The following is a 27,215-nucleotide window of genomic DNA, read 5'->3' on the forward strand; positions in this document are numbered from 1 at the left end:
CCCTGGTGGCGCAGTGGTTAAGAGTCCGCCTGCCAATGCAGGGGACACGGGTTCGAGCCCTGGGCCGGGAAGATCCCACATGCCATGGAGCAACTGAGCCCATGCGCCACAACTACTGAGCCTGTGCTCTGGAGCCCGCGAGCCACAACTACTGAAGCCCGCACGCCTACAGCCCGTGCTCCGCAACAAGAGAAGCCACTGCAATGAGAAGCCCGCGCACAGCAACAGAGACCCAATGCAACCAAAAATAAATAATAAATTAATTTAAAAAAAAAGAAGAAGCTAATGGCCTAGTGAAAGGGTTCCTTCCATTTTTTCCCCCCAAGCAATTTGCCTAATATTGGTATTAGTAGCCAAAGTGTAAGTAATACTTTGACCTTTTCTGGTTGAGAGGTGAACAGATCTGGGTTGTAGGATGCAGATAAGTAACTTTTCTCTGGTTTTCTCCTTGCTCCCTCTCCCCTTGTCCCACACCAGAAAAAGCTGGCAGGCTAACAGAGGCGGCCTCAGGACGGACCTTCTGGCTACTGACCGTTTCGCTGGTAAGTGTGTCTTGTCTCAAGGCTTCCTGGCCCTGGGCTGTGTGCGTGCCTTCTTCCATTATGTTTTATCCTTAAGTTCCTAATGGTTCTTCAGAGAGAATCACTGTAGCTAACCTCCCAGCACGGAGCAGTGTGTATACTTCAGGTAGATGTGTCATCTGGTTTCCATCTATTTTTAATCTTTTTTCCTTAAATGTGAATTACGTTTGCTCGGGGTATCTGAATTTGTATCTTGCTTTTCTTTAGAAATAGAGTTTAATTTTCTTGAACTTGGGGAGGGGTCTTACTGTGTTGTAAAAATGATGAAGAAACTCACTCTTAATAAATTACTTGACCCTCTTATACTTTTTTGCCACGGTGGCACAAGAAGACACTTGGTGCAGAATTGTGTGAAGAGAGTGGGTTCTTCCTCTTTGCAGTAGCATGGGGCTCACCTGGAGCTGGAGAGAGGCAGCCAGTGCTGAGTGAGCCCCTTTTCCAAATAAGGGAGCTGTGGCTTTGAGAGCCAGAGTCTCGCTGAGCACTGCGGCCACTCAGGAGTGGGGTCCGGAGGCAGACTGCGGGGTTCCTACCCTGAACTGAGGAACTGTGTGCCCTTGGGCCTGGTCCCACCTGCTGCAAGTCCCCTCCCACACCTGGGAGACCGGACGTGGGAGAACAACCAGTCACCGCACGCCAGAGGCACTTAGACTGCTACCCCTCCTACCTCTTGCTGTTACACTGTCGCCACAGAGCAAGGGAGGCTGCTCTTCCGTGGCTCTTTGCAGCCACTGTCAAGTGATACATTTTATAAGCATTAGGAGGCATGAGGATAACAGATTAACCAAATAACTGAGATGGTTGTTAGCAGAACCATCCAGATGTTGATCTGTGTCTGGGGCTGGGTCAGACATGTATTGGGTTCCATTGGGGCCCCGTGGGTGGAGAGAGGGGTGGCCTCTGGGCGTCCTGGTCCTGAACCTCTCAGCTGGAGCCTACATCTGCTCTGTTATGGGCAACGGGGGGGAGGTTTTCCAGGGTGCCCCCCCCCCCGCTTGAGTTTCTCCTTTTCATCACTTGGTGAGAGTTTGGGAATCACCTTATGTCAGCAGTTGTAAGTGAGGAAGATAAGGTGTTGCTTGCTGTTGAAGCAGAGTGAACCCTGGGCTTAAACTCTCAGCTGAACGGATCAGGTAGCTGCGAGCTGTCTGTGCCGGACTTGCCTCTCTGACTCACCCCCCTGCTTCAGTGGCTCACCCGGATCGTGTGGACTCCCGAGATCAACCATGAGCTCCGTCGCCGTTCTGACCCAAGAGAGCTTTGCTGAACACCGAAGTGGACTGGTTCCGCAACAAATCAAAGGTGACGGCCCCTTCCCCACTGTTCTTGTTGACCGTAAGACACGGCTCTTTCCAATCCTCATGAGAGCCTGTGGCCTCTCCAGAGGTGCCTTTCAGCCCTGTGCTTGTGCGGTGGGCCAGGACCCACCAGTGCTGTGTGCTCCGTTTTGCACTACCCTCGTGTGAGGGGTGAAATTGGCCAGGAGTGGTGGATGGATCGCCTACAGTAAGATTTAAAATGTGGACAACGTTCTGGAAAGCCAGTGAATTTGGCCTTTGTGATTATTAGGATTCTTCTCCAAAATGGCTATTGCCCAGTTGTGTTGAACTGGACTCTGGGATGGGAAGCATCCCAGAGCTCTGTCGGGAGATAGCTGTGAGGATGAAGGTGGGACTCGGGCGCTGCACTGGCCCAGGCAACCAGCCCCAGTGGGGACCAGTGCTGCCCAGGAGGGACAGTACACGAGCTGCGGCATCTGCAGGACGGTCGCTTCGGCGTCTCTAGCTCATACTTCACAGTCTTGTCTTTCCCTTCAGAGTCTGATGTGTGTGTATGACTGCAGGACAACTTGACTTGAATGCTGTTTCCATCCAAAGCCCTTCATCTGTAGTTAGATTTTATAAAATTTGTAGCTGAAAGAGTAGCTTGTTCTACCCTTTGTCGTTCCAAACATTCTTTAAAGTTTTCCGATAACTAAATTGAAAATCAGTTCTTAAGTTTAAATTAATTAAAATTACAAGTGCGTTTCATCCGTCACACTCGCCACGTTTCAGTGGCTTGTCTCTCAGCAGTGGAGACCTAGACACTGCCGTTCGCTTGGGTTCTCAGTGCCTGCTGCCTGGGGCTTCCACACGACCCAACAGCCCTGTGGGGTCTGCGCCCCCGTGTTTAGGTGAGGGGAGCGGGCACTGGCAGACTGGAACAGCTCGTCACACGGAGTCTGTCTTGGCATCCAGGATAGCACGGCTGCATGGCTAGAGTCGCGACCCTGGAGTCGGAATTCCAAGGGTCATCCCTCTGCTCTGCGTGCACCTCTGTTCACAGTAGTTTTTATTGGGCCCTGCCATTGCCGAATACTGTTTTCAGCCCCGGACCCTAGGGTGACCCAGACAGTCACGCTCCTGCTTGCATGGAGCTGTGGTGAACGGTCGGGGCACTGTGGAGGGTGGAGCAGGGGGTCACCGGGACCTGATTTCCTCCTGTGCTCCCTGCGTTGGGAGTGCGGGGGGCAGAGATGGCAGGTCCCGCGATGCTTTCAACATGGTACATTACAGTGGGAAATCAGCTGCAATTTACCTCCGGGGGGGGGGGTTCTCGCTGGCAGTGCTGGGCAGCAGCAGCATTTTGTTCTGCAAATTTAAGAGCTGGCTATGTGCCAGGCATTGTCGTGGTCGTGATTATTTTTGAATACAGGATTGGAAGACTCTTCAGGGCCGAAAAGTCTGTGTCAAGGCCTTCCATCAAGGAGCTCACCCCATTAGGGGAGCAGTGGGGCATCCAGCGTCTGAGCTGAGGCTCACAGGGGAGGCTGTGCGTAGGGCAGGGGCGCCATCCGGATCAGAGTCTGGCCCTTCCAGTTGACAGGCTGAACTTGAGGGCGCTGGGCCTGCGGAGCGGCGGGGGCCCTTGCCTGTGACCGAGGGAAGAGGTGGGGGGTTGTCAGTGTCAACTGTCAGCAGTCAGTGCTCTCTCTTTTTGACGTTGAAACCCTCCTCGTGGTTTTTCCATCTAACACTGAAAGTGGTGTGCTTCTTCTTAATCTATGTTGGCCGGTCCAGTTGCCACTTTAAATTCAGAGGAGGAGAGCGACCCTCCAACCTACAAGGATGCCTTCCCCCCACTCCCTGAGAAAGCAGCTTGCTTGGAAAATGCCCAGGAACCTGCTGGCGTCTGGAATAACAAGATACGGCCCATCAAGGCTTCCGTCATCACTCAGGTAGAGAGTCCATTCTTTTTTCACCTGCCCCTCCAAGTAGGAAGCAGTGGTGTCTGATGGGAGGTTTTTGTTTTTGTTTTCTTTCGGCTGTGCCGCGCTGCTTTCTGGATCCTAGTTGCCTGACCGGGGATCAAACCCTGGGCTTCGGTGGTGAAGGTGTGGGACCCTAACCACTGGACTGCCAGGGAATTCCCGGGAGGGTTTTTGAACATGCAGATGTGAGAGTGCTTTGGACATGAGAGGAGGCCTTTGGACTAGCGTCAGCAGCTGTCCCGCTGTCTTGAATCAGTTTTCTCCCCTTGATTTTTTGGGACTCCGCTAGCCTGTCTCTGCTCCCTGGAGCTGGGGTGTTGGCGGGCTCAGTGCTCTCTCTCTGTGTCGATGTTGGGTCATGGTTGTCGACTACCACCCACGCACTGAGAAGTCCCCCTAAGCCCAGGACTCATCGCCGGCTGTAGTCCGGTTCCCCCAGCCTCCTGATGTAAATGCACCAAGTTCCACATAGTGGCTCAGGCCCTGAACCACAGTCCTGTTGGTTCCCTGCTTCCACCCTTGCCTCTGCTCAGCCCGAGTCCTCAGTCAGAATGTGTCCTCCTTCACACCCTCCGTTGTCTTCTCATCTCACCCACAGGGTGGGCTGAGGGACCAGCACTCCCCCTCCTACCTCGTGGACCCCCGCTATGCTAGATGCTCCCCGCCCCCTTTGTGAAGCTCTCCTCCCTTCCCGCTCCTCTGCTCTGGCCCCTCCCAGCATAGACAGCCAGGTCCTTCTCCCCTCCCAGTTTGTTTCCTTCACTGACCTTGCTCATTACTGTTATGTGATGCCCCTTGCCTTCATTTGTACTTGGTTGGTGGCGGGGCAGGGGGTGTCTTCTTCACTAGGACTTCTTCACAGTCTCCTGCCCTTAGGCGCTTTCCACTTGTCTCTTAACTGCCCTCTGGGGCCTTAGAGCAGTAGGCAGGGGTGATACTTAGTGAATGAACAAACTCACATTCTTTACTGTGTATGTTCGGTTTCTGGACACTCCTGTCTTCTCTTCTTGGTCTCTTAACCTTACGTTTTTGACCTTTTCTGAGCAGGTGTTCCATGTACCCCTGGAGGAGAGGAAATACAAGGACATGAACCAGTTTGGAGAAGGTGAACAAGCAAAAATCTGCCTTGAGATCATGCAGAGGACTGGCGCTCACCTGGAGCTGTCTCTTGCCAAAGACCAGGGCCTGTCCATCATGGTTTCAGGGAAGCTGGATGCTGTCATGAAAGCCCGGAAGGACATTGTTGCTAGACTGCAGACGCAGGTGGGTGTTCCCCGGCCGGTCCTCCCCAGAAGGGGCACTCCAGGCACTGCGGACACGGCTCAGACCCGATCCGACTCTTGCCACCAGTGGGCAGGGCCATAGAGTTTGCAGGCAGGCCAGCAATATTCAGAGCCTCCTGGCACTTTTAGTGTGAAACCACTAACTCAGTGATAGAACTAGGGCACCTCCCATTTCTGCTCTTGCGGTGAATGAACTGAAAGTTAGAGGGGCGTCCCAGAGCTTCAGACACGCAACTGAGCTTGCCCAGTTGGTGGAGTGAGGACATGCATGTGTAGATCAGCAGTTCCCACTTCAGGCTCTGAGGGTCAGTGAGTACGTGCCTTGTTAAATACACACTTCCAGGCCCCGGGCTTGGGAGATCACGAATTCCATAGTTCTTAGCAGTCTGATACCAGTTACTTGGAATTTATTTGGGAACCATTGTAATAAATGAGTAAATCAGTGATGCATTTCTCCCGAAGTGGCATCACTTAAAGGCCAAGATAAATGCAGAGGATCGTATTAAAATGTAGTATGACAGGTCTTTAGATGGGTTTAGGTGGGAATGAGGGTTCTTCCCACCTGTTGCTGAGTCTCTGAGCTTTTGGGAGAGCTGGCTCTAGATGTGGTGGTTCAAAGATGGGGAGCTGACGCAAGAGGGGCCCCAGGGGGCTTAGTGGGGAGGGGAGCACAGCCCGGTGGGCTCCCATAAATATAACCACATCCTGTTAACTCACTTATTAAAGTTAATAAAGTTAACTTCTTAATATACCCACATCAACCCAGTCTGCGTATGGTCTTCCCTCATCATCTCAAAGGCGTCCTTCCTGGTTGGATTTTTCCTCAGTGTCCGGATGAGACTTGCCCGCTCCCACTCGTTCATTCCTCAGCAGCTCCTTCCTCTCCTCTCCTTAATGCCGTTGATTTGTTCTCGAGGGACAAGCAGGTGTTTGGCTCGTTCCACTGTCCATCGTTATTCCTGTAAATCGGAGGGTAGATCTAGGGGCTCTCGATTGCTTTCATGTTCAGCTTGTATGTTTGGCAAGAAAACGTGTGGGTAGTGCTTCTGTACTTGGTGTTGATTCCAGGATTGATCCGTAGACTCAGGTGTCTTCAGCAAATCCATCCATGGTAAAGTTCCTGACCAATCTTTTGCTTAATAGTTCTATCAACCATTGCTATCGCTGCCTGAATTCATTTGGGGTTGCAAGTGATGGCTTTCTAGTCTCTCCCTCCTCCTGAATTAGTTGGTATTCTGATGAAGAACTTCTGGGTGGGACGTGCAGGATAAATCATTGATCCTGGGCTTCCCTTGTGGCACAGTGGTTAAGAATCCGCCTGCCAATGCAGGGGATGTGGGTTCGAGCCCTGGTCTGGGAAGATCCCGCATGTCACGGAGCAACTAAGCCAGTGCGCCACAGCTACTGAGCCTGTGCTCTAGAGCCCCGGAACCACAACTCCTGAGCCCACGTGCCACAGCTACTGAAGCCCACGCGCCTAGAGCCCATGTTCCGCAACAAGAGAAGCCACCACAGTGAGAAGCCCACGCACCGCAACGAAGAGTAGCCCCCCCTCGCTGCAACTAGAGAAAGCCCGCACACAGCAACGAAGACCCAGTGCAGCCAAAAATAAATTTATTAAATAAGTAAATTTATTTTTTAAAAAAATTGATCCTTTTCCCCTTAGTTTTTAGACCACATTGGCACTCTGGCATCTTGGGTCCATGGGTCTTCTCAGTGTCATCATGAACTTCTGGTGTGTTGATTAGTTCTTTATGCAGAAATTGCCTTGTCTCTGGCCCACGGGAGCTCCTTCAGGGAGGCACCCTGCACCTTCTGACATAACTGTTCATCTTGAACCACTTCCTTATTTGTAACACAGACTGACCTTAGCCATCTCCTTCCACAGACCTGAAGTCAGTTGTTGGTCCAAGAGTTCTGGATGTTTATGGTGGGAAGTTGCATGAGTTCAAACACATGCTTCTAATTAAGGTGAAAGATGGTGGGGTTTTAAAATCATTGAAGTAATTCTCTCTCTATTGAGGTTATGCTATCATCTTGATATATAGTTAGGTTTGTTTGTTTTTAGTTTATTTTCGGTTTTTAAAAAGTACTTAAATATTCCATGATTGCAAAGCCCTGTGAGGTCCTCTTGGCCCCTTTCTCCCCTGCTGGGTGGCCATTCTCGGTCTCTGGGGTGTTCTTCCATTGTTTGGTTTGCGAATAGAAGCAAAGGTCACCTTGCTGTGAGCTCTGTTCTGCACCTTGTTTCTTTCTGCCCTGCATCCTGGAGCAGTCTGCATCGAGGCGCAGGTAGTGGCTTCCTCGTTTCTTTACACAGCTGCGCAGTGCTCTGTGGGTGTGCTGCGATTTCAGGCGTTCCTCTTGATGGGCCCTTGGGTGGCTTCCAGACTTTTGCTCTTAACAAATCATGCACAGTTAAACACCTTGTGCACCTGCTATTTCCTGTTTTACACAGTTATCTCGGGAGAGATTTCCTAGAAGTGAGATGGCTGGGTCAGAGGTTATCTGCATCTGTAATTTTGCCATCACAGCCAGATCCCTCCCCTGAGGTGCTGTGCGTTTGTCCTCCCGTTGGCTTTCTCAGAGCCTTGCCAGGGCCGTCAGATACTGGGACTTTCTGGACTCTGAAAGATAATTGCGTATACTTTTAATCTGCGTTTCCCCTGTGCACTGGTCTCCTGCCCTTTGCTGTCCAGGTAAACGTTTCCGTCCTGCTCGACGCAGTGGGGCTCTTCAAACCCTGCATCAGTAACACGTTACAGATACAGTTCCCAGTTTGCCACCTGGGTTTTGATCTTGGTATGTTTTGCTGTGTGAAAGTTTCATTCTTATGTAGTCAAAATTCGTTAATCTTTTGTTTTTTTGAGTTGTTGTTAGGAAAGTTTCTTTTTACTTTGGGTCGTAGGCAAGTTTATTCTTATTTTCTCTGGTGCTTGTAAAGGTGTTCTTATATTTCAAGTCCTGATCTGTTTGGAATTTAGTGTGAATGGTGCCACAGACAGATCCAGAAACATCCTTCCCCACATAGCTATCAAGTCATTGACACCAATTTTAGTTTCCCCGCAGTGATTTGAGTGGCAGTTCTTATCAGGTCCTAAATTTTCGTGCTAACTTGGGTCTGTTCCTAGATTTTGAGTTGGTCTGTCTCTCCGTGTGCTCATGTTCTCTGTTTTATTGGTAATGGTTTTATATTTTAATATATCTAGTCCAGTTACTGCCACCACTCCTGTACTGTTCTCTTTCAGGATTTCCTGTCCATTCTATTCCCTTTTGTTCTACCCTTCAAGCTTGATCATCAGCTTTTTGCTCCGAGCGGTGTTAGATCACCCAGGGCTGTGCTCTGCCTTGTGGGACGCACGTTCCACCTGCTGTGTTTTGGGTCCAGCTGCTGAGATGAGTGGTCCGCCTTTCGCATCTTCTAACCATGTGTTGTCAGTATGAGTTAAAGCTGCCGAGTCCGGATCCTAATTTTTTCTTCCTCTTACGGACAGTAAGAGTTGGGTAAAGTAGTGGTTTTCCCCAGGGTTCCCCTGTGTGCAGTCATGTGCTTCTTCCTCTCCAGCCTCGTGTCGGCTCTGCTTTCTCGTGTCTCCTTCGTGGGAAATACTCCGGTGGAGGTTGGCAGTGGCTGTGGACAGTGCACGGCCTTAATGAGCAAAGCTTTCCTGCCAAATACAGCTCTGGGGCTGAGGGTGCATGTATACTTGGTCATGTTAAAAAAATATACATCCACTGATTTCTGTTTTCTTGCAAATTTTTATCATGAAAGGATTTTGATTTTATAGAGATGATCATTTGATTTTTCTCCTTAGATCTAACAATATGATGATTTATAGAAATGGATTTCCTAATATTGAACCATTTTTAGAATAAACCTCATTTGCTCATAATTTATAAGCCACTGGTCTTACTTTCTGTGCTAGTTGGGAAGTGAGGGCCTTTTTCATTGCCTCCGTGATACAATTTAACATTTCTGTTGTGAGTGTTGAAAAGTTGGCTGTGAAGCTGTGTCCTTTGGGGAAGGAGGGAAGCTGGCTGGTCTGTGACTTCCTGCTGCACTAGTGGTGGGAACCTTAACACTTGGCCCTTTTCTTTTTTTTGACATCCTCTTGGTTGATGACTGTTTATAGATCTAGGAAGACTGGAAACCTCTGTCTTCCTCCCAGATTTTCCTGTGACTTCAGAAAGTTACTTAATTTCTGGCAGTTTGAGGATTTGGATTATTGTCGTTTTCTTTCCTCAAATGGGTTGTCTATTTTAACTGGTTGTAAAAGAGATAGCAAGAAGAGTTTATTCCTACATATAGGGCTTATGTCTGAAGACAAGAGCATATAGTGCTCCAGAGACAACAATTCATCTGGTTAGTCAGTCTGTGCCTGCGTTCCTGCTGTGTCCTAGTGTGGTGTGAGGAGTCACTGAGCTAGGAAGCAAGCACGTACCATTCTTGAGTATTCCTGTCCTCGTGATGGCTTAGAGCTGGGCTGAGAAGACACTGAAGGAATAATCGTGATGGCTGAAGGGGTGACGCAGGACCATGGGTCTGTGTCACGTTTGAACTCATTCAAGCCTGGGGCTTGGTCCTGCTTCCCCATGCAGGCCATGTTTAACCCGAGACTGTTCTGAAGGACGGGTTGGGGCTGGCAAGGTGAGAGTAGGCAGAGGTGGCGTTCCAACCAGGGAGAATGTCGTGGGAAAACGTGCTTTTGCGGAACCTGCAAATGTTTTTGTTTTTTTGGTTCTTTTCCTGCCACAGGCCTCAGCAACTGTTGCCATTCCCAAAGAACACCATCGCTTTGTTATTGGCAAAAATGGAGAGAAACTGCAAGACTTGGAGCTAAAAACTGCAACCAAAATCCAGATCCCACGCCCAGATGACGCCAGCAATCAGATCAGGATCACCGGCACCAAAGAGGGCATCGAGAAAGCTCGCCACGAGGTCCTGCTCATCTCCGCCGAGCAGGTGTGGCCAGCCACGGGCCTGGTGTGCGTGGTGGCCTTGCCCCAACCACCGGGAGGCCCAGATCTGTGCCCTCATGGTTTCCGTCCTTCCCTCTCAGGACAAACGTGCTGTGGAGAGGCTGGAAGTAGAGAAGGCGTTCCACCCCTTCATCGCGGGGCCGTACAACCGGCTGGTCAGCGAGATCATGCAGGAGACGGGGACACGCATCAACATACCCCCGCCCAGCGTCAACCGGACCGAGATCGTCTTCACGGGGGAGAAGGAGCAACTGGCTCAGGCTGTGGCTCGCGTCAAGAAGGTTTACGAGGAGAAGGTAGCAGTCAGGAGGGGGGCAGAGAGCAGCCCAGCCCTGCCCTGTAGCCTTCGAGGCCTGGACAGCTCCAGTCGCCACAGTTAGAAGGGGGCGCCTGCGCCTCCCCGTAGCTGTGAGGCAGTGGGCCAGGCTCTGCTGGGCGGCTGTCCCCACGGATTCCCACCCGAGCTCCCCCTGCCCTGTGTGCCCCCTTGGGCACGTGTCGCTCAGAGCTGATCAGGCCTTTGGGTGAGCTGTTAGCCTGAGTCGGTGGGCTTTGAGGTCTGACGCTGGTTCCTTTATTTGGGGAGAGGACGGGGTGTTTTTGTTTCTTCCTAGCTAGTTGCAATGATTACTCTGGGCTTGACTTAAATTCTGCAGTAATTCTTTTGAGGAGAAAGCCCAGTCCTTGATTAGTGGCGTTTCTGGGGATTGGCTGGTCATCGTCTTCACTATTCGGGGCTCACTTGCTGTAGTCGGGGCCCTGTGTCCTGCTCCCGGCCCTTCCCTCTGACACCCTCACGGCGCTCTTACTTAGAAAAAGAGGACCACGACCATCGCAGTGGAGGTGAGGAAATCCCAGCACAAGTATGTCATCGGGCCCAAGGGCAATTCCCTGCAGGAGATCCTGGAAAGAACTGGAGTCTCTGTGGAGATCCCTCCTTCAGACAGCACCTCAGAGACTGTGATCCTCCGAGGCGAGCCTGAAAAGCTGGGGCAGGCGTTGACTGAAGTCTATGCCAAGGTAACTGCTCACTGTGGGGAGACTCCGATGAGCGTTTCCTGGGACCATGTCAGGGGAGGGCAGCACTCACCTGTCTCTGAGCCCTGGTGAGCCACCTGGCTTGGTGTTCACGAAACCTGGACTCTGCAGACCCACAGGTTTGTTTCCTGGTTTTCCTAGGCCAACAGTTTTACGGTCTCCTCCGTCTCTGCTCCTTCCTGGCTTCACCGTTTCATCATTGGCAAGAAAGGGCAGAACCTGGCCAAAATCACTCAGCAGATGCCAAAGGTAAGGAATCGTTGTCTGCTGTGTTGAGTTGATCTTCTTCATCCCATTGCTGACATTGCTTTTGTCCTGTGGGGGTGGGGGTGCCTTTGAAGACCGGGGCACCCGTTTTAAAGATCAGTTGTTGTGGGTGACAGTCAGCTGCTCCATGGTTAGCCAGGGGTGAGCAGAATACGTTTTTTCAAATACCTGTGTCACGTCTTTGGGTCTTTTTAACCAGGGGAAGAGTGTATTGCTAAGTCTATTGAATATCTCAAGAAATACCTCATTTAGTTGTTACGGTGTCGTAACCTGTGAGTAGTTACATCTGAGAATTTCGTGGAGCAGAACTTGTATACGATTCGTGTGGAGGTGGAGTCTGTGGGCCTTTCTGCCCTCCGCGTCTCTGTCCTTCGGGCGGCAGTAGGTCCGGTAACCTTGGCAGAGAACGCGTGCGTCGTATTTCGTTCCTGTTCTGTTCAGAGTCCTGGTTCCCACGGTGGGGCTGGCTCCGTGGTGCCGGCCTCCCGGGTTGCCCTCCCCGTGCGTTGTTTCTCACCTGGTGTGTTGGGCCGGGTGGGGTCGGGGGGCAGTGGTGGTGACGTTTCACCCCCGTTGTCGTCTGTCTCACCCCCCCTCGCACACGGGGGGGGGGGCGTGAGCAGTGAGGTGTTGATGTGCTCCATGCCAGTGGTTTTGGTGGCGCACAGTGGGGAGGCCTTTGCGGTTCCCACACAGTGTTTAGTACCAAAACCGTGGTCATCCCCAGACCGCCTTTCCAACTTCTCCTGGTGTCTGTGGATCGGCTGCTGCCCCGGGAGAGCAGCCCAGGCTCGCATAGGAGGTTGCTGTGGCCGTGCCATCCCGGTGAGCCGACTCTTGTTTTGGTGCGGTAGGTCCACATCGAGTTCACGGAGGGCGAGGACAGGATCACCCTGGAAGGCCCCACAGAGGATGTAAACGTGGCCCAGGAACAGATCGAAGCCATGGTCAAGGACTTGGTAAGGTGCCCCGGGTGCTGGCCGAGTGGGCATAGGGCATAATCCTGTCACTTGCCAGTCAGACCTCACGTGGGGGCCCTGGAGGCGCGGGAGGGGGGCCCAGTCGGCAAGTGGCGAGTTCTGAAACAGCTGGAATCTGGCCGAAGTCCGGGAGAGCCGTGGGTAGACGAAACCTTACTGTGGAAGAGGGTCTTGCGAGAGGCCTGTAGGACGATCTTGCCGCAGACCCTGAAGCTGAGTGGGAAGAGAGGGCGGCCGCTGCCAGCTCCCGGGCCTTGGTTCTGGCTGTGTGTCTGCGGATCTGGGCCCAGGTCCTGGACTGTGGTCTCCAGCGTCCTGCTCTGTGCTTCTCCCACAGATTAACCGGATGGACTACGTGGAGATCAACATCGACCACAAGTTCCACAGACACCTCATCGGGAAGAGCGGGGCCAACAGTGAGTGGGGGCAGCACGCGGAGGGCAGGTGGGGCGTCCTCAGCAGAGCGCCAGCGGGAGGGCGGCCTAGACTCCTAGCTGGGGCCTCCCCCAGGGCCGAGGTTGGCCTGGAGCTGATGGGCCTAGAGGTGAACGTGATGAGCCTGGTCGTGAAGGCATGCAGGGGGCCGTGTCCTCACAGTTCAGCCAGACCTGCTGGGGTGGGGTCTGCCATCCGCCATCCTCACGTGCGCCCCTGACCACGCCCCTGCTGGGCTGGCCAGCCCAGGCTCAGCCGCGGACTGAACGGGCTCAAGTTGGAACGTGCCGAGTGAGCGCTCCGCTTGAATCCGCGGATGTCGGATGTGTTTTGAAATCCACTGCTTTGCTCAGTTTAACTTCAGTGCCGTTCTAGGCATCACGGTGCTCACCAGTCCTGAGAACAGCTCTGTCCCATGTGTGTGACCTTTGGTGGAGGTGAGGTAGCGGGCACCCCCCGCCAGTGTAGGTAGGACACCTCCGTGTGCCTGCCCTGTTGGGTTTTGCCCTGTGCAGTCCATTCTTTGTTCAGAGTAAATATAAGCTAGTTAGTTGCTGCTGCTTTAGTTGGTGTCAGTTGTGAATTCTGGAGCGTTTTAAACAACGGGCAGACGCCCACAGGGAGTGACACCAGTCAGTGCTGCTTGAGCCGTAAATTTGCACACACCATAAATTTGCTTTTGTTTTTTGTTTTGTTTAACTGCAGTGTTTTCTTAAACAGAAAATGTAAGGAAGTGCAGTTCTGATGTTAATTTCTGGTTTCTGCTCCCTGGGAAGTGCAGAGCCACTTTGCATTGTTCAGAGAATTGTGTCTGTTCCGTTCTCTTCTGGTTCAGTTTCTCACCTTCGTTTTCTTTCATCTAAAATCTGCCACCCAGCTTCTGTGTCCTTGGCTCTTGTCCCGTGTGGTTCTGCCCTGGAACAGCGGCCCCCGAGCGGGTCGGCTCATGGCTGTGTCCGTGTTCGCTCAGATCCCTCCTTGGCGACCCTCTAAGGAGCTTGGTTCCCCTTTACTACATGGTGGGCAAAATGCCGACCCCATTTCCTGGTGATGAGGCTTCCCCAGGGTGTGGGAGCCTGGATCTCTGTCTAGAGAAGGTGACAGGGGAGGGTTGTCAACAACTCCACTGGTTTTGCAAAGACAGTGAAGTGCTCAGGCTGGAGCTGAGCTGACGATGGAGTCTCCTTAGACAGCATGGCCTCCATGGGCTCCAAGGTGGTCGATGGGGGTGCTTTTATCTTCAGGTAATGTGGGAGCTTCTGGATTTTAATGGCTTCTTATTTTTATTATATTCTTGAGAGTAATTTTTTTTTACTTGAACAGTAGTTGTCTGTCTCCACATTAGAAATGCGCTGGCCATGCCCAGACCAGCTGTATCTCAGGCACCGAGTGGCCCTCGCCGTAGGACACTGGAAGTTCTCAGGGAGGTGCCAGCCTGTGGTCCGTACCTGGCTCCTTGTCGAACATGGAAGGTCTTGCTGTGGAGTTTTTGCTTATGGGATGAGTGGTTAGCTTTGGGGAGGGCTCTAGCCCTGTCCTGCCACGTTGTGAGTCATTGGTGGCGCAAGGTAGATTCTGCATCCAGTTGCGCGTGTCCTTTTGTGTTCTTCAGTAAACAGAATCAAAGACCAGTACAAGGTGTCTGTGCGCATCCCTCCCGACAGCGAGAAGAGCAACCTGATCCGCATCGAGGGGGACCCGCAGGGCGTGCAGCAGGCCAAGCGCGAGCTGCTGGAGCTCGCCTCCCGCATGGTGAGCCCGCGGCTGGGGCTGGGGCTGTGTGGCAGCACCTTCCTCCTGTGCCGTCCTAGAGGGTGGCCGGTGCGGGTGTGACTTGCTGGTACCGAGTTTCCTTCATTCCCCCCCATCCCCAGGGCCCCATGTAGTGCTAGGGAGGTGCTAGGGCTCTGGGTGCTCAGCCTTGGCCAGACCCCAGAGTCCCAGCTGCAGTGATGACTTCTCTGGAGGTGATTCTCGTGTGCAGCCAAGGTCAAGAAGCACGGCTGTGTGGTTATCTGCACAGCCAGCGTCGGGGTGGTGCCTTGTTCCCCAACCCAGAGACTAAGCCACCAGCCCTCACACACGTTTCTTGGTTTTCTGAGTCAAATGCAGACAGATATATCCTTGCTCTGGGGTGCCTTATCCTGGTACTGGGTTGCTGAACCCTTGTTTCTCTGTCACCCTGATGCCAGTCTGATCCAGAACCTCCCAGAATTGTTTGAAGCGTCTGCTTGGCTGTTAGTGTTTGTCTCTGTGTTCCAGCTCTGCTCGTTTTCTTGTACTTCCCACGTTTTGATAGGACCTCTGGAGGAGGGTGAGAGCCACACGGGTTCAGCGCCCTGTGTTGAGCCACTCTTCCTTAATTGTCCGCACAGGGACGCAGTCCGGGCCACGCAGTGTTCAGGAGGGCTGTGCAGAGGGCGAAGCCTCGCAGCCCGCCCGTTAAGTAGAATTGCTGGATGAGCTGCTGCAGTAGCACTTCTGGGTGAAGGGTCCTACACTCCGTTTTCTCGTCTGCTTTGTTCAGGAGAATAACACACAACCAGAGTAACGTGCAGTGTGGGCATTGCTGGAGAGGGCAGGTGCTCTGCGAGGGGTGCTCCCTGCCAGCCGCTGGTGCCTGGCGGTGCTGCAGGGGTGCACCTGGGCGCCCCTCACTGTGCTCAGTTGTATTTTTAGGAAAACGAGCGTACCAAGGACCTAATCATTGAGCAGAGATTTCATCGCACAATCATTGGGCAGAAGGGTGAACGGATCCGTGAAATTCGGGACAAATTCCCAGAGGTAAAGGTTTCCCAAAGACATTCTTGATTCAGTATTTTGGAATCCAGTCCTCGCTAATAATCAGACTTGGTCTCCTGATGATTTGTTCTAGGTCATCATCAACTTTCCAGACCCAGCACAGAAAAGCGATATTGTCCAGCTTAGAGGGCCCAAGAATGAGGTGGAGAAATGCACGAAGTACATGCAGAAGGTGGCGGCAGATCTGGTGAGGGCGCGCTTCCATGCTTTGCCGTGCGACAGTGTCGAGGGTGGTAGGGGCTGGGGGTGCTCCCCAGAACCCCTGCTTCGGGGAGCACGCTCGGGCACTGGGGCAGCCCCCCACCTCACGGTATTTAGAGCAGCAGAAATCCTTTTCCTGTGCAGAGTTACTTTGTTTCTTTTCATAAATTTATTAATTTACTTACTTTTGGCTGTGTTGGGCCCTCGTTACTGCCCACGGGCTTTCTCTGGTTGCGGCGAGGGGGGGGCTCCTCTTTGTTGCGGTGCGCGGACTTCTCATTGCGGTGGCCTCTCCTGTTGCACAGCACGGGCTCTAGGCACGTGGGCTTCAGTCGTTGCAGCACGTGGGCTCAGTAGCTGTGGCCTGCGGGCTCTAGAGCGTAGGCTCAGAAGTCGTGGCACAGGGGCTTAGTTGCTTCGCAGCATGTGGGATCTTCCCGGACCAGGGCTCAAACCCGTGTCCCCTGCGTTGGGAGGCGGATTCTTAGCCACTGCGCCACCAGGGAAGTCCCTGCTTTGTTTCTTGAGGGGTCTTCGGATACCTAGGCAGAGAAGTTCTCCCATCCAGTAAGGAGAAGAGAGGGTTACACACGTAGCCTGAGGAGTCACGTGTTGATTTGTTATCTTCCTCGAAACTTAGAATGCGAAGAGGCAGTTTGGAGAGTGCTGAGGGCGGTTGGTGGGAGGGCTGCAGGTGCCCCGTGCTTTCCAGGGGTTCTCGGGGGCTTGGACTTGACCTCCTCAGAGGGGTGATGGGGAGGGCTTCCCAGCGCTGCCCTGGAGGGTGGGAATTGCTGCCCTCATGGGCATTTTGAGCTCTCTCCTAGGCCTGGCATCCCAGCCTCTGCCCACCCTCAGGCAGCTCTGCTCCTGGCTATGACACCAAAGAGCTGGTGTGTGTCCAGGCACTTCTGGATTGTAGAACACGTGTGTGACAGATCACAGGCGCTCTCGCGGGCCGCTCTTCCCGGGAGGGACTTTGCGGTAGCTGACTGGCACGCCCGGTTGGTCAGTTGTCGGATAAGTTGTCTCACCTTTCCTGTGACAAATCTCTGGAGGTCAGGTGGGGAGAGAAGTAGGTCGCAGAATCCTGTCATTCCGTCTCAGCTTCAGGCACAAGAAGGAAAAGTCAATCTGTAGTACGACGGTTAATTGTACCATCTTTTGTGTTTTTTAGGTGGAAAATAGCTATTCAATTTCTGTTCCGATCTTCAAACAGTTTCATAAGAACATCATTGGGAAAGGAGGTGCAAACATTAAAAAGGTGACCGGCCGGCGTGTCTCCCGAATCTTGGCTCTGCCCCCCCTGCCCCCATAGCCCTGCACTGTTCTGGCTTTAGAGCTGAAGAAGGGAGCCTTGCTGCCCAGCCCTGGGAAGTCAGCCCCTCACGGTCCCCTCGTTCCTTGTAGATCCGGGAGGAAAGCAACACCAAGATCGACCTTCCTGCAGAGAACAGCAACTCGGAGACCATCATCATCACAGGCAAGCGAGCCAACTGCGAGGCCGCCCGGAGCCGCATCCTGTCCATCCAGAAAGACCTGGTAACGGGACGCTGTGTGGCGGGGTGCTCTAGCCTGGGGCCTGGGGCGCAGGGCCGGGTGGGCCACCAAGAGATGCCTGCCGCTTGTCCCACTCAGGTGCTTGGAAATCGTCCCATTCTGAAGGTGTTACTTTTTTTTTTTTTTTTTTTCAATTTTTTGAAAAGTTAACAGGCAAGAGACTGCATGTGTTTAAAGTGTGCAGTGTAAGTTTTGACCGCTGGAGTCACCACCACGATCCAGATAGCGCACACCGTCACCCCGAAATACCCTCATCCCCCTTCACTCCCGCCTCTGCCCCACTGGGCTCCTGGCGCCCCCCCATCCACCCTGGTCTCTGCGCTGCCGTGGGTTGGGGTGAGTTTCCTGCTTCACTGTGTGAGGGGAACCGTGGCGCCTCCGCCCGCACGCAGGCCTCGCTGTTCTCAGACCACAGGTCCTTCCAGATTCACCACGTTGTCACATGTGTCAGTGCTGCTTTTCACTGCCGGGTGACGCTTCATCACAGGAGATCATGTTCCTTCTTGTGTGAGCTTTGTAGTTTGTGTCTTTCAAGGGGTTTCCTCTTTTATCTAAGTTGTCAAGTTAACTGGTGTAAAAATTTTCTTAATGTTCACGTATTATCTCTTTCCTGTCTCTGGTAATGTCATCTTTCTCATTCCTAGTATACGTAATTTGCAGCATTGTAGAATGATCTCCTTTTAACCCTCGTAATATTCTTTTCTCTGAAATCTACTTTTTCTCTTATCAAAGTGAGATTCTTTTAGGCAGCTTGCTTTTTTATTCAGTCTGACAGTCTCTGCCTTTTAAATAAAAGTGTTTACGTTTTAATCACATTAGTAATTATATATGTTTCTGTGGTATGTATGGCAAGTTTTATTACATACACTTAGTAAGTTAATTAAATTACATTTAATGTGACTATAATTTTTCCATTTTTAAAATTGTGAAGTTTGAAAAACAAAATTCAGCATCCTAACCACTTTTAAATGTCCAGTCCAGTTCAGTGGCACTAAGGCCATTCATACTGTTGTGCAGCCGTCACCACCGCCACCTCCAGAACGGTTTCATCTTCCCAAACGGAGACTCTGTCCCCACCAAATAACAGCTCTTCCTTCCCTCTCCCCAGCCCCTGGCCCCCTCAGTGTGATTATTTTACGTAGAGCACTTGGATTTAAACCTCCTGTCTTGCTGTGTGTTTCTCTTTGTCCCATCTACTTTGTTCTCTTTTCTGCCTTCTTTTGCGTTAGATGTTTTTATGCTTCCCTTAACCTCCTGTTTCGGTCTGTTGGGTGCACCTTGGTTTTATTTTCGTGGTTGCTTTACGGTGTTTGGTATATACATCTTCAACTTCCCACAGCCTGTCTTCAGGTGACTTGATGCTGCTTGAAACTCAGTGTAAGGAACTGAGAACAGTGGGCCTCCAGCCCTGCGCCCGCCACTGTGTTTTGTCGACATACCGTAAACCCTACATGCATCTTAATAAGAAAATACACCCACGTCAACATATCCTCTGCGCTCTAGCTCTTCATCCCTCCCTCCCTCCAAACGGTGACAACTACCAATCTTTTCACTGGCCCCATAGTTTGCCTTTTCCAGAATGTCAAATAGTTGGAATAGCATGCAGCCTTTTCATACTGGCTTCTTTTACTCAGTAGTAAGTAGTAAGATGGATCGTGTCGTAAGAGTAACATTTGGTTTTGTAAGAAACACCAGACTGTCTTCCACAGTGGCTGCACCATCTCGCATCCCCACCAGCCCCACATCCTCAGGTTGGTGGCTTTCGTTCAGCACTCGAGGCTTTGCCTCAGTGTCTCTCACTTAACGTGGTTTCCGACGAGACACCTGATGTCATCCTTGCTCCTCTGGCCTGTTTAATGATCATATCACCAGCTTTTAGCAACTTACGATGTGTCCTGGCGTAATTTCATTCGTGTTTCTTTGGAGTTTGAAGCTCTCATCGAGCTTCTTGCATATGTGAGGTTAGAGTTGTCTTCAGATTTGGAAATATTTGGGTCGTTATTTCTCACTGTTTTTTTCTGTCGTCCGGAAACTCAGATTACCTGGTGCTAGGCAGCTTGACCTTGCCCTGCTGTCCACCAGTGCCTTTTTATTTGCTTGGGGAGGAGGAGTGCTTTTTTCCCTCCTTTCAACAGTCTCTTCAAGGTCATTAGTTTTTTGCAATGTCTGATCTGTGATTATACCAAGTATATTTTCCTCTTTTCATATATTGTCTTCACCTCTACAAGTTCAGTTTCAGCCATTTGTTTTTATGCTTGACACGTTCAGCTTGCCTTTGGCTTTTTGACCTGTGTAGTCTAGTGATGAAAATCCCTGTTTTAGTGTCCTTGGCCCACTGGCTCTAACTCTGTGTCATTTCTGGGCTGTTTTCCGTTGTTCATTCCTCGTGATGCGTTGTTTTTGCATGTCCGGTTTTTTGTTTGTTTTTTAATTGGATGCTAGATATTATGAGGTTTACTTTGGTGGGTGCTGGATATTTTTGCATTTCTATAAATAGCTTTGAGCTTCGATAAGTTACTTTAAAACAGTTTGCTCCTTTTCGGACTTGCTTTTTAGATTTGTTGGGTGGGATCACAGCGGTGCTTGGTCCCGGGTCTGTGGCGGTCCTTTCCCTGGCCCGGCTGGTCTCCCTGCACATTCAGCCCGTGAGCTTGCAGTGCTGGGGGCTGCGCTCTCCCTGGGCTGTCAGGGCTGCATGCTTGATGCAGGGGCTTGGCCGCGGGCAGGGACCAGGCTTGGCCTGTTTCCTGTCTCCGGCGTCTTGTCGCTGTGTCACGTGGGAGGTGATCCAGTCCCTGTGCTCCGCCTTGAGTAGAGGCAGGGTCCTTGCTTATGGGGCTCTTGGGAGGGTTGGTCCTCGGGCATCTCGGCCCTGCCTCTGCTGCAGGCGCCTGAGGGAGACATCTTGTGTGACGTCACGGCTTTCCCTCCGCGGCATGTCTGCCCTTTCCCGCCACACAAAAACCTGGCTCGCTCGTGCTGTGTGTCATTTCAGGCCAACATAGCCGAGGTGGAGGTCTCCATCCCTGCCAAGCTGCACAACTCGCTCATCGGCACCAAGGGCCGCCTCATCCGCTCCATCATGGAGGAGTGCGGTGGGGTCCACATCCACTTCCCCGTGGAGGGTTCGGGAAGTGACACCGTGATCATCAGGGGCCCTTCCTCGGACGTGGAGAAGGCCCGGAAACAGCTCCTGCACCTGGCGGAGGAGAAGGTGAGCACCGCCCAGGAGGGTCACTGTGTCTGTCCTCTTGTCACGCTGGGCGCCTCCACACACCCTCTCTGTGTGGCAGGTTAGCAAACACCTGTATATACCTGTATGTCTCTGATTCTTGCCCCCACCGAAGGGCCTTTCCAACTCGGATGCCTACATATTCAGTGTAGAAAATGTGCTGCTAGGCTTGTTATTTGGGGCTTTTTCCCTCAAGTATGATTTACATACAGTAAAGTTTAGTGTATAGCTCTGAGTTTCGACAAGCATACGTTCATGTGACCGCCACTCAAATAAAAACCTTTTGACTGTCACCTCCCAAGGTCCTCTGTTGACTCAGTCGCCTTTGCCCTTTTGTTAAAATCCCAGGTGCCGCTCTGTTTGTGGACTTGGCTCCGTTTCAGCAGCACCGCAGTGGACGGCCCGCTTTGTGGGACGTCTCGGGAGGCCTTCAGCTTCGTGCTTTTTAAACTGCTCTGTCTCTTCTAGACCCTTCGCCTTTCCATATGCATTTTGGAGCCAGCTTGTCAATTTCTAGAGCGAAATCCTGCTTGGATTTTGATTAGGGTCATGTTGGATCTGAAGATCAAAGCAGGGAGAATTGTTGTCTCGGCAGTTTTGAATCTTCCAGTCCACATCGATTCAATTTTTAAACTCTGATTTTTCATTGGTGTTTGGTAGTTTTTAGCGTGAAGATCTTGTTCGCGTTTTGTTAGGTTTATGTCTGTTTTGATTTTAGTTTGTTTTTATTATAAATGGTACTTTTTATACGATTGGCACTTCAATCTCCAGTTACTGTTGCATGTAGAAGCATATTTGATTTTTGCATATTGGCCTTATTTTATGCATCTGGTCTACAGCTCACTTATCAGTGACAGTACCTTTTTTTGTGGATTCTTGTGAGTTTTACAGGTGAAACACACCATCTGTGAACGTGCAGTTCTTTTTCTTTCTGCCCTGTACCGCCTGTGTGTCTTGTTTATTTACTACGTTGCTTGGACCTCCCGTGCGCTGTTCAGTAGCCGTGGTGAGCGGACAGCCTCGCCTGGCGTGGGCTCGGGGCAGCCCTCGGCCCTTCGCCGTGCGGGACGTGAGCTGTGCTCTGGGTCTTTGGCAGTCGCTCTTTATGCAGCTGAGGAAGTTCCCTTCTGTTCCGAGTGTGCTGAGCGTTTTTTTCAGGAATGGGTGTATTGTAGGATCTGTTGACATGATCACCTGGTTTTTCTTTTTTTAGTGCAGATATTAGATTGATTTGGTGTTTAACCAACTTTGGCGTTTCCGGGGCGAACCCCACCTGTTTTTGATGTCTCATCCTGTATCATGTTGCTGGGCTGGGCTCAGCTAACTCGTTAGCTTTTAGAATGCTGCTATTTGCGAGTGTCTGTCTGAAAAATTGAGGATTCTCAGTGGTGTTTTGCGAAACCGGCACTCAAAGATAACAGACTTAGGCTGTTCACCGTTTAGCTTGGGGGCCGGGTTTCATGACAAGAGAAAGGAGCGTGGTTGCCCGGCATGGGCTTGTCCGCCTGGGGGTGTGTCCCCCTCACATTTCTCCTGGCGCTTCTGCCAGAGGAACCGGCATCTCAGCGAGGTCGCCAGGCCAGGGCCTTTCGTGGTGTCAGATGTGGGCCTTGGTTGGCTTGGCCGTCTCCGAGTTGGAGGTTGCAGCTGGTGGTGCGTAGGTCACCTGGAGCCCTAGGGAGTGAGGACTGGACAGGGCGCTGTCCACTGGCGTCGGGAGCAGTGTGGGTGCCCGGGCTGGGAGAAGCTCCCGGCGTGCCATGGGCTTCCTGTTGTGCGGGTGCAGTCCCCCCAGCCCACGTCCCCTTTGCAGATGGAGATAGAGAGCAGCTCGCAGAAGCTTGGTCATTGCTGGTCAGTGGCAGGCCTGGGGCTCTAGGCTGAGTGCTGTCCCCACCTTGGTGTCTCTGATCGTGGAGGGGAGGAAATGCGAGTACCATGTTGTCCGGGTGTCTGTCCACGTGCTTGCTGAGGTTTGAGTAGCCCCCTTTGGAGGGACGTTGGTGACACTGTGAGGAGAACTCCCCCTCACAGCGCCAACCCCTAGGCCCTCTTCGTCACCTGCTCCAGGGCCCAGGCAGGTGGCTCAGGCCAACAAACGTGGGGTTGGTTTCTGCAGCAAACCAAGAGTTTCACTGTCGACATCCGCGCCAAGCCGGAGTATCACAAGTTCCTCATCGGCAAAGGGGGCGGCAACATCCGCAAGGTGCGTGACAGCACCGGGGCCCGCGTCATCTTCCCGGCGGCTGAGGACAGGGACCAGGACCTGATCACCATCATAGGGAAGGAGGGCGCCGTCAGGGAGGCCCAGAAGGAGCTGGAGGCCCTGATCCGGAGCCTGGTGAGGCCTGGTGGGGGCCGGGCCCTGGCTGGGGGCCCTGGGGTCCCGGCGCGCTCAGCAGGGCGGGTCACACTGCGCCCTTCTCGCAACGCCGCAGGACAACGTGGTTGAAGACTACATGCTGGTGGACCCCAAGCACCACCGTCACTTTGTCATCCGGAGAGGCCAGGTTCTGCGCGAGATCGCTGAGGAGTACGGCGGTGTGATGGTTAGCTTCCCACGCTCCGGCACGCAGAGCGACAAGGTCACCCTCAAGGGGGCCAAGGACTGCGTGGAGGCAGCCAAGAAGCGCATCCAGGAGATCATCGAGGACCTGGTGGGCGCCCGGGAGGCTCGGCAGGGTTCCAGGCCCCGAGGCGGGTGGACGCTCCCTCGGCAGCGCCAGGGGTCTGGTGTTCAGCCTCCTTCCTGATGGTGGGTGGGCATCCCACAAGGACCGGCCTCCCCCTGCTCCTCCCAAGGGGAGAGGTCCCCTGAAAACGTGTGGGGTTTCTGAACCAGCCTTTAGAACCTCACCCTCCTTGTGGACCAGCCCAGCCTCCAAACGTCATCCCTTGAGGGATGGCTCCTAACAGCACCTCCTGCAGTGCGGTGGGGGAGGGGCCCTCCTTTGTCTGCAGAGCAGTGAGATGTTACGTTCTAGTTCTGGGCGGTACGCTTTTTGGGAAGCGCTTCAGAAAGAGGCCTCCCCTTTGGCCCTGCCCTGCACCGCAGGCTGTCCGTATGCTGGGAAGCGGCTATAGGGGGACGGAAACGAAAGCGATGGATGTGAATTTGACCCTAAGCAACTAACCTTTGCTGGTTATTTTCTTTTTGCTCTGTCTCCCCACAGGAAGCCCAGGTGACCATAGAATGCGCCATACCCCAGAAATTCCATCGATCGGTCATGGGCCCCAAAGGTTCCAAAATCCAACAGATTACTCGGGACTATAACGTTCAGATTAAATTCCCAGACAGAGAAGAGAACCCAGGTGAGTCCTTGCGGTGAGCCCTGTGCTTGCGAAGCGGAGGGTGGGTGTGTGTGTGTGTGTGTGTGTGTGTGGTCCCAGCCTAGGGTAGGTGGTGGCGGCTGTTGGCTGTCCTGGTGAAGCTCCTCCTTTCCTGGGGCTCCTGCGCGGGTGCACTGCCAGTACGGTCGGCTGTCCTGGGGGCTTCCAGAGGTTCAGGGTCACTCCCTGGTTTCTCAGAGGTGGGCTGTGTTAGTTGCTCCAGGGTGGTGAGGTGCCCTTCAGATCTCCTAGAGGTTCACAGCTGCTGGTGACCAAGCCAGGGGAGAGCAAAGCACCTGCAGCCTCCTGTGCAGTGGGGAGCCCTGAGTGCAGGCCTGCCGCTTTTTCCGGGCCCTCTGTGTGCCACGTGTGCTGGGCTCCGTCCCGGCAGCACCTCCTCCCCGTTGCCAGCACCCCTCTCATGAGGCAGCCACTGACCGGCCAGAGGGCACCGTCTGAATGGCTGGCTGCCTTTATGGGACGGCCCTTCAGCTCCAGGTGTCCTGCCTGTCACCTGGTTGTGCTTGTGCCCCCGGGGACGGGACAGGGCAGGGCAGGGCGATCGATGGTCAGGGAGGTGACCTGCGGGATACAGATCTAGCTGGTGTCTCAGACCCAACTTTGTAAATCCCGTGTCCTCCTTGCTTGCCCATCTCCTTCCTGTTGACCCGTTGGGTCTGGTGGCAGCCCTGTGGCCTGCAGGGTGCACTCCCATTGCTCTGTCCTCTGTCCTCTACGGAGCTTGTCATGGCTGTTGAAGCTCCTGGTTTCCTGAGAAGATGGGCTGTTTTGAGTAGAAACGAGTTAAATCGTATTTGTCACATTTATGTTTCACGCTTGAACGTTTACTTCCTCATTTTGAAACTTCACATTAAAGAAAGATTACACAGGATGGTGTAAAGATACATCCAGATTCACCCCCCTCCCTTACACACAGGCACGCTTGTTTTTTCTGAGTTATTTAAATGTAATCTTGAGACGCACCCTTTACCTGTAGTGGCTTCTTCGTAAGGATGAGAGCATTCTCTTCTATCACTCACCAGACTCAGAAGATCCAGTGTTACGTGATACTGCGGCCTAGTTCGTCGTCCACATGCAGGTTCTGCTGATCTTAAAAGTGTCCTGCCGAGCCCACACCTTTCCCCAGCTCAGTCCAGGGTCGTGATTGCTTTAGGCCGTTGTGTCTGTGTGCTCATTCGCTCCTGGGTTCTGTCTCGCTCCACGAATGTCGTGTTGTTTATTTCGGCCACGCCCAGATCCTAGAGGGGCCAGGGGAGCCACGCCGCCGGCTCCCGTGCCCCCCAGTGCTCTGGGATTTGCTGGCTTCCTGGCACAAGAAGCTGGCCCCTCCCCAGCCATCTTCTCCAGCCCCTCCTGGCTGCCTCCACCCAGCACGGGTCACTTGGGTTGTCATGACCATCCGGGCACTGGTCTCCTTCCCTCTCGGGCGCAGTGGGCCCTGCTCCGTGCCCCTCCCGCAGGTCTGTCTCCTCCCCCAGCCAGCCAGCGTCCTCCCGGAGTCAGGCAGGACTCTTCCCTCCCCACCAGCACCCCCCGTAGGCGCTGGACCAGTGTATGGGTCTGGACAGGGACGAGCGTCGTGCGGTGGCCCGTAGGATGGCCTGGGCCTGGGCGCTCAGCAGCTTGAGTTGCCCCTTCCCTGTCCCTAGTGCACAGTGTGGAGCCTGCTGTCCAGGAGAATGGTGACGACGCGGGGGAGGGGAGGGATGGCAAGGAGGCCGAGCCCGGCTCCCCCAGGAGGTGCGACATCATCGTCATCTCCGGCCGGAAGGAGAAGTGTGAGGCCGCCAAGGAAGCCCTCGAGGTGCGTTCAGAACCCCACCACCACTCCCACGTCCCTGGGGGCCCATCAGCAGGCACCGGGGTGGGGGCGGGGAGGGAGAGCGGCTCTAGTCACTTGAGCCCAAGCACCTCGGCTCGCACTGCGGAAGGTACTGGACTGGGTCACAGCCCAGGAGCAGGGCTGCAGGCCCGGGCCAAGGACGGGCGCGGAGCTGGCGGGGCTCGGACTCACCCTCCGTGGTGTGCAGCTGCCGGGGCTCACAAGGATGAGTAATTGCTGAGCGCCACCTCAGTGGACAGAACGGGTTCTGTCGTATCACGGGTCAAGTGGGGCAAGCAGCTTGCCGAGGTAAAGGGCACGGTCGGGGCTGCAGTCGGGATAGTGGAGTCTGTGGTCCCGGGTGGTGTCCCATTGCTCTGACCCACTCTAGGGTCTCAGCGAGGCTGGGATCAGGGCGAGCCTCTTTGTGAGCCCCACTCCCCTCCTCTGTGGGCCCCTGATGCCTCTCCCTGGAGTTGTGCTGCTTTGCTTCTGCAAGGGGCTGCCGCGTTGAGCACAGGCCCGGGTCTGTTTGCTCTGCCAGCATTGACCTGAAGACTGCATTCCACATCCTTTTTCCGTGTCCTCTGTTGAGTCAAAGGTCTAGGCAGCATTCTCAGTCCGAGTGGAATGGCACAGAAGGTTCGATTGTCACAGGCTCGTCCCCTGTGCTCCATGAAGACCTGTTGCTGAGCCCACAGGGTCCCTCTGCTCTTCGCTCTCAGGCCTAACCTCACCCCCTGCCCTGCAGGCGCTGGTTCCCGTCACCATTGAAGTGGAGGTGCCTTTTGACCTTCACCGGTACATCATCGGGCAGAAGGGAAGCGGGATCCGCAAGATGATGGACGAGTTTGAGGTACAGCTGTTGGCGGGTCCTTTCCCCGGAGACCAGGTGTCGGGGGGGTGCCCCCCAGGTCAGGAGGTCAGCCCTCGGAGTGGGGCTTCACGTCCCACCCGCCTTGTCCTGAGCCTGCAGTTGTGTCCCTGGCCAAAGGGACAGGTGGACAGCTGATCACGGCTCCTAGGCTCCCCGCTGGTGGGGACCAGATAGACACGTGTCTGTCCTGCACGTGCATCAGGCCTGTCCCCGTCTCCGCACAGGTGAATATTCACGTCCCGGCACCTGAACTGCAGTCTGACATCATCGCCATCACAGGCCTGGCTGCGAATTTGGACCGGGCCAAGGCTGGGCTGCTGGAGCGGGTGAAGGAGCTGCAGGCAGAGCAAGAAGACCGGGTGAGGGCCGGGCGGGGCTGCGTGGGCCAGGGAGGATCACCCGGGGGGCCCCGACCTCCAGCTCCCGGGCTGCCCCTCAGCCAATGAAGTCAGGTGGCAGCGGGAGAGCCAGTTGACCCACCGTGCAGCGAGCTTTCAGCAGAGGCAGTGTTGGGGCCGTGGCCCTTTCTTCTTGACGTAACGGTGGCAAAGGGGGG

At 53.6% G+C, this 27,215-nt stretch overlaps 1 protein-coding gene across 6 annotated transcripts in view; it reads left to right on the plus strand.

Moving 5' to 3' along the window:
* HDLBP (high density lipoprotein binding protein) overlaps positions 1 to 27,215 on the plus strand; it is a 68,909-nt gene that overhangs the window by 35,694 nt on the left and 6,000 nt on the right. For all 6 annotated transcript variants that reach the window (XM_082657796.1, XM_082657795.1, XM_082657800.1 and 3 more), the window contains 22 exons: positions 478 to 542; positions 1,771 to 1,883; positions 3,641 to 3,798; positions 4,879 to 5,094; positions 9,871 to 10,077; positions 10,175 to 10,390; positions 10,908 to 11,114; positions 11,274 to 11,381; positions 12,254 to 12,358; positions 12,717 to 12,795; positions 14,427 to 14,566; positions 15,494 to 15,598; positions 15,690 to 15,803; positions 16,995 to 17,081; positions 17,228 to 17,359; positions 20,373 to 20,591; positions 22,729 to 22,950; positions 23,048 to 23,266; positions 23,783 to 23,921; positions 25,610 to 25,764; positions 26,534 to 26,638; positions 26,884 to 27,018. In XM_082657796.1, coding sequence (XP_082513922.1) covers positions 1,808 to 1,883; positions 3,641 to 3,798; positions 4,879 to 5,094; positions 9,871 to 10,077; positions 10,175 to 10,390; positions 10,908 to 11,114; positions 11,274 to 11,381; positions 12,254 to 12,358; positions 12,717 to 12,795; positions 14,427 to 14,566; positions 15,494 to 15,598; positions 15,690 to 15,803; positions 16,995 to 17,081; positions 17,228 to 17,359; positions 20,373 to 20,591; positions 22,729 to 22,950; positions 23,048 to 23,266; positions 23,783 to 23,921; positions 25,610 to 25,764; positions 26,534 to 26,638; positions 26,884 to 27,018 — 3,144 coding nt within the window. In that variant the 5' untranslated portion in view covers positions 478 to 542; positions 1,771 to 1,807. The remainder of the gene's footprint in view (positions 1 to 477; positions 543 to 1,770; positions 1,884 to 3,640; positions 3,799 to 4,878; positions 5,095 to 9,870; positions 10,078 to 10,174; positions 10,391 to 10,907; positions 11,115 to 11,273; positions 11,382 to 12,253; positions 12,359 to 12,716; positions 12,796 to 14,426; positions 14,567 to 15,493; positions 15,599 to 15,689; positions 15,804 to 16,994; positions 17,082 to 17,227; positions 17,360 to 20,372; positions 20,592 to 22,728; positions 22,951 to 23,047; positions 23,267 to 23,782; positions 23,922 to 25,609; positions 25,765 to 26,533; positions 26,639 to 26,883; positions 27,019 to 27,215) is intronic.

This window comes from Grampus griseus (assembly GCF_964374135.1).
Source record: "Grampus griseus genome assembly, chromosome: 7".
Taxonomy (NCBI): domain Eukaryota; kingdom Metazoa; phylum Chordata; class Mammalia; order Artiodactyla; family Delphinidae; genus Grampus; species Grampus griseus.